At 35.6% G+C, this 6,298-nt stretch overlaps 1 protein-coding gene across 1 annotated transcript; it reads right to left on the bottom strand.

Annotated features, from left to right (window-relative positions):
- Positions 1–359: 359 nt before the first annotated feature.
- On the bottom strand, positions 360–4,123 carry LOC116012198 (probable WRKY transcription factor 13). The gene is made up of 3 exons (XM_031251680.1): positions 3,657–4,123; positions 3,257–3,499; positions 360–825 (listed from the first exon to the last, which is right to left on the bottom strand). Exons 1-3 carry the CDS (start codon positions 4,004–4,006, stop codon positions 654–656), a joined length of 765 nt encoding a protein of 254 aa, XP_031107540.1. The 5' UTR covers positions 4,007–4,123; the 3' UTR covers positions 360–653.
- Positions 4,124–6,298: the final 2,175 nt, after the last annotated feature.

The following is a 6,298-nucleotide window of genomic DNA, read 5'->3' as shown; positions in this document are numbered from 1 at the left end:
AATTATTCTGTGGACCCAGGTCTACCTTGCAAAGTGAACCTAGGTCCAAAATATACAATTTACATACTAATATTCACAATTTATATACTGAATGTTCACAATTTACATACTAAATGTTCACAATAAATTGTGAACATTTAGTATGTAAATTGTGTGTAAGGTGGATCTGGGTTCATGATATAACTATTGTTTACTTACAAACACATAATTTATTAATTGAAGACATAAGTTAATTGCATATATAAATTTTAGACCAAGATCTAGAATATAAGATGGATACTAATCCATGGTATAACAATTGGTGTCGCATCTTGTAATTACAAGGTTGTTTCACTTCTTCATACAAGCATGGCATCATATCATAATAATCTGGTAATCCTTAATTAATACAGAAGGCCCAATAAAACAAGGACCAAATATATATGCCCATGTCAATCTCAATCTAAAATGTAAAAATAAAAGTAAAAACACACAATCAATATTCATTCAATCAAGAAGATGAGATCTTAGTAAGTATTGAAAAGTGAAAAGAGGTAGGTACTAGGTAGTAGGAGTGTATATATTATTATTAGTAATAGTAATAGTAGGCGTCTATACATAGGAAACCAGCGAAGCAAAGCTAGGTGTATGTGATCTGGGTGGCTATATATATATTACCAGAGGAGATCGTTGGCTTGAGATGAAGCTTGTGAATCGTCGTCGTCGTGGGATGGGGAGTGCACATGTCGCCCTTCGTACGTTGTTATCACCATTCTCGGATCCTCCGCTAGCCTTTCCACACGTTTCTTCACCCGACAGTTATCTTGCGTGCAACGGTAATAGCTCCTGCATTCCCCACAACTCCCAATTTAGCTACAATCACCTTTTAACTAAATATAACTTACCAAATGCATTATTTACACACGATTATTAGTAGTTAAACTCCACCCCTTAGCCTTATATTAGGTCAAGGAGTACGTGCCTCTAGATCTGGACTATTAGGTTTAAAAACTGCGGTATTGTGAACACTCATGGTTGTGTGAATGCTTTGATGATCAAGTCTTACGCCCTATTACTCGCCTATTAGGTCAAGAGAAACTGCAGTATTGTAAACATTTACTATAGGACAGATGTTTTGGTGACCAAGTCCAGCACTCTACCGTCAGCATATTAGGGCATGCGATATTGTGAACACCCATTGTTAGGCAGATGCTTTGATGACCAAGTCTAGCACCATAAGGCCAACCTATTAGGGCATGCAGTATTGTGAACACACATTGTTAGGCAGATGCTTTGATGACCAAGTCTAGCACCCAACTACTAGCCTACATTTGAAAATGTTATGTAGGCCACTAATTAAGTAAAAAAAAAATAAAAAATTACAACTGTTAGAAATCACGCCAAATTAAAAGATATTGCTTACAGCGAAGGCTCAATTTTATTTCCTTATATATTGGCACTACATTTTTAAAAAGCAAGGTGTTGAATTTGACCCTTCACCCGCCTCAGCCCAACAATCTCCTAACCATCAATTGTTAGACTTAGCCCTTCACTGCACCAGCGTCCTCCAATCGACAAGAACGGTACAAATAATATCATAGCAAGTCATGGCCTCATGGGTACATAAGCTTGCAACGGAAAGCCAATAGGTGGTGGGGTTGTTGGGTAGACAACTCAAATAGTAAACACCCAACATTGGAAAGAATGTAGGATTTGGGGTTGTCTAAAACATGCAGATCAGAGAACCTTAATTAATTAAACCCCTACATTTGAAAAAGATGATGAGATTAATTAATATGGTTAAAAAAGTAAGGTAAGATAGATAATTTGGGGTGGGCAAATTTTGTGATAGCTGTTTTGGTAGGCCAATGAGGATAGCATAGTGCTCTACCTAGTACAACAAAAAGGGATGCAATGAAATCATGAAGAAAATGCAAATGAGCTAGCTAACTGGCAATCGCTGGATTCATCATAATCACTACTGTGGGCTCTAGAGAAAGAGAGAGAGAGCATGCCACACAGTGTTGTCGTTTGTTTAAAGTTGAGCACTGCACATCAGTAAAATTTTTTAGAGAGAATTTCTCCTGAAAAGAGGAGATTGAAAACTCAACTCAATGCCAGTAATCATTCAGCAATGCAAATCTTCATTTTTCACTTTTTAACCAAACCCCAAGCCACCCAAACTCATTTCCACTATGAAAGTAACCCAAGTTTTCAACCACTCTATGACAGTAAAAAAAAATTAAATTTTAAACCGTGAATAAGTATATCCATAGTGAATGCTCATATATAATCTGTGAGGGTAAATGTAATGACAAAAAATGAGCCTCTATTCTAGATGGTTGTAATTTAAACTGAAAGAATTTATTAAATTTGATAATAGTAAAAGCTAGCATTACTATAATATATATACTAATTAAATTAATTAAAATGATAAATTATAAAGATATTTGTTTCTATTAGTATATGATGATTAACTTTACTTTACTTTTTCTTTCACAGTGTTTATTCATAATGCATTTGTTTTCATACTCTACATACTTTACAACCTACAAAGCTACAAATAATGTAGTTCACCTCCTTATTGCACAGTGTAGACTAACTCCAAAGATCAATAATGTTTATTAATTATGATAATGGCAACAATGATATGATGGGATATGGAGTATATCAAATCTCATCTCCCTTCACAAATTGATTTCAAGAGTCCTCTCTAATCATTTTCTGATCCCCGCCCTAAAACTTTCTCATTTTTATGGTACGTTCAACACTGATAATTGCTCCCATGCCAATCTCTAAATAATTTGCTAATCATATATAATTATTATCAAACTAATTAGATATATAGATACTATCTATGTATATGTATGCATATATTATGGGGAGAGTGAGTGGCTGGGAGTGGGGAGAAAAAGCTGCAGCTACTAATCTGAGTATATACCATAGTAGCTTAGCTATGAAATTGAGTAAGATTTAATGTGGTAATTAAATTAAATTGTTGGGCGGAGTTCGATAAAGATCAATCCTAGCACCTGGGTGGCTGGAGATTGTTGGGTGGAGGCTGGTAAAGGACTTTAAGGCCAAATCCAGCACTCGACCAGCATCGCAAAAATGTGTGGCAGTATAAGGAAATAAAGTTACACCCTTTCTACTAGCTGCGTTATAGCTTTTGGCATAGTGGTAAGTGATTTATCCTAACATGAACTGAACTAAACACAGAAAGAAATGAAAGAAGATAGATGGTGGTTGAATTGATTAAAGATGAATAGGTATGTACCTGGGATGTTGGGTGTTTTTGACAACTTTCTGGCCATATTTTCTCCATTTATAGCCATCATCCAACACATCAACATCACTCATGGTCTTGAAGCTGAACCTTGGCTCTCTCACCTTCCTTCTTGACTTGCTCATCTTCTTCATCTTCACTGCTGAAACCCCCAGGTGATGATGACGATGATCATCCACCACTAACCCACTTCTCTTGCTTCTCATCATGCACTCATTCACTTCTCCCCATGCCCTACAACATTCATTTTTTTTATATACACATGCACTATTATTCAAACCAAACTAGCTAATTTAAACCGATAGAGAGATAGATCTAAAGGCAGGTAGCCTAAAACGTACAAGAAACTGAAAATTTGTTAAAGATCTATGGAAATGTTTTTGATACATACCATAAGTTTGGTGCGGATCTGTGCAAAGAGAGGAGTTGATGATGATGGGGTGGTCCAAAGAGGGGAGAGAGGTCTTGATGTTGTTGTAGTAGTGTTTGTGTTTGATGAAAAGCTGAAGTAGAATTAGGTGATGATGATTCAACAAGGGGAGGGAGCAGTGATGCAAGAGAGGTAGGCATGGGTGTGATGAGGGTTTTAAGAGACTCAAATGGAAGAGCAGTCCCAGTCCCAGTCCCAGTAATATTATTATTGTTTGAAGAAACACAGAAAAGGGATGAAGATGAAGATGCCACATCTTGAAATAAGATTTGATTGAGCATGGCTTGGGATGTGGTAGAGCTAGAAGACATATCTTTCTCTCTCTCTCTCTCTATCTTTATCTCTTCCGGCCTGCAGCTGTGTGGGAGTGGGGGAAAGAAAGAAAGTAAAGGGTGGGTTATCTCTGTAGATTAAAGCAACACAACTACTGCTTCCATTCTCTTAAGCTTCTGCTCTAAATAGATAACTTCTACGCGTATACTATATTACACTGTTGCTCACACTGTATACTATTATGTCTTTGTGATTGTTCATGCATGTTAATGTATTTTTGGATGGATTAAGATGAATTTAGTAAATAAATAATGGGTTTATAAGGAAAGATTTTGGTATCTCATTCTTCTTTTAAGAAGGTCTTCTCCAGTGACCCTAGCCGGCAAAGAACCATAAGGAGGTAAACCAGCCTAGGTTAGGCATAGCTGACCGGCTCAAACCCGCTCAAACCCTCGGCTGTAGGTAGAGCACTCTTACCACTTGGGCTGTCCTTACGGACTAGTATCTCATTCTTATACAGTTACCTTCATGCTTAAAAAGAAAATTTGGGAACACCCCGAGACTTAAACGTAATTGGTTTATCGCTTCACTTAAAAGTCATGACGGGAAGTGGCAGTGTGGTGGTTCAAATTGGATCCCTTGTGTACACATGAAGACTAGTATTTAACCAGTGAACTGTTTGCGTGACTCACGATTTACTTTCATAGTAACTCTAAGAGCATTGGGCTTGTATGTGAGCTTAAGATTAGTCCGACCTAGAACGGATCACCTAAATTTTTTTAAAAATGGAGAAGTTAAAAAAAATTTACTTCTTTGCTTTTCTTTTCAACCACTTGATACCGCCAAAATTATGTCTTCTTTGTACATTTTCATTTTAAGAAGGATGCACAAGACTAAAGAGTGAGCTGAGTGAGTGTGTGTATTAGGTCTAATGCAAACCGTGTTTTCTATGAGCACTATGATCATGCAACAGGCAACAATAATTATAAGTACAGTGCAATTGTAAACATGCACTTAAAACGTGTTTTGAACTGCATCATTCAACAATTACAATACATTATTACATTATATACGCTATTACATATTAGCAATTGCGTTTTATTGTAATGTTATCATGTTTTTTCCTTACTTTCTAGCCAGTAATTAATTATTATTTCATGTTAATGGTTAGTATTAGTTCACAATTTATCAAAGGATATGTGTGAGAGAGAGTTTATGTAAGAAAATGCCCTCATGTAAAAATGTGGGCAAATCTAAGTCGTTGATCTGTCATATCAACGACTCAAAAAAATGAGAACATTTTTTTATGCTTAATATAACCTTGTGCACTTGTAGTAGGTAGTGTAAAATTTATACACTACACTTGTAGAAGAGAACTTGTGCACTTGTAGTGTAAAATTTGTGCACTTTAAAGTTAAAAAATTACTAAAATGTCACCGCATTTTTAAATTTACATTACTCTATGCACTTGTAGTATAAACCACGTGCACCTGTACAACAAAACTTGTGCACCTGTAGTACAAAAATTGTGCACTTCAAAGTTATTATTATTTGCGCTTGTATGAAATTTATGCACATGTAATAGAACTTGTGCACTTGTATGGTAAATATTTTGCACTTCAAAGTTATAAAAATTTATTAAAATGTCATTGCATTCTTTTTAATTCTTCTTCATTCAAGAATGTTGATGTGGATCAAATCAAGGGCTAAGATTTCACCTTATTTTTTACCTCTCTTTTTATTTGATCCTATGCGGATATGCGCGTGCATGCATGAAAACTAGAATAGTGTATGTAGTTGAAATTAAGTTATGTTGAAAATTAGGCAGAGAATTGAATTAGATAAAAGTAAGGGCAATATATGTATGTATAATTGACTTATTTGGGAGATGATGGGATTGTGTACTATGTGCCATAATTCAACCTCCTCAAAAGCATAGAAAATCCATGTCCCTCAACGTCAATTCAATCAAAACCCAACAACATGAATGTTGGGGGGGATATTGAGAGCGTTTTTGCTTTGATGGATTTTTGTTTGTTTCTTCTTTGCCTTACCCAAAAGTAAAATGCCTTTCTGATTTCTCTCATGGAGATATCATTAACTCATCTGGGAGCCACTGTTCATTTACTCTAAAGTTCCCTTTTTCTACAGATACCATTTCCACTTTTTTTCCCCATCCCCATTTTTCAACACAAATATGTTTAATTTTTTCCACAATATTTTATTTCTTGGAGCTATTATATATAATAATCTAATGACTCTACACAGTTCAGTCCAATAGCTAGGGTCAATATAGGGATAAAAAATGGATTTGGGTATATTATTCAGGA

The sequence above is a fragment of the Ipomoea triloba genome, chromosome 3 (genome assembly GCF_003576645.1).
Source record: "Ipomoea triloba cultivar NCNSP0323 chromosome 3, ASM357664v1".
Classification (NCBI taxonomy): Eukaryota; Viridiplantae; Streptophyta; class Magnoliopsida; order Solanales; family Convolvulaceae; genus Ipomoea; species Ipomoea triloba.
Note: the sequence above shows the minus strand (reverse complement) of the source record. Positions and strands in the feature narration are given on the sequence as shown.

What these genes read in the sequence shown, in the direction of transcription:
- LOC116012198 (XM_031251680.1), bottom strand. Translation starts at nt 4,006, where the DNA reads ATGTCTTCTAGCTCTACCACATCCCAAGCCATGCTCAATCAAATCTTA. An exon ending in AGATCCGCACCAAACTTATG is followed by an intron (nt 3,500 to 3,656) that starts GTATGTATCAAA and finishes TGAATGTTGTAG; the next exon opens with GGCATGGGGAGAAGTGAATG. An exon ending in AAAAACACCCAACATCCCAG is followed by an intron (nt 826 to 3,256) that starts GTACATACCTAT and finishes TGGGGAATGCAG; the next exon opens with GAGCTATTACCGTTGCACGC.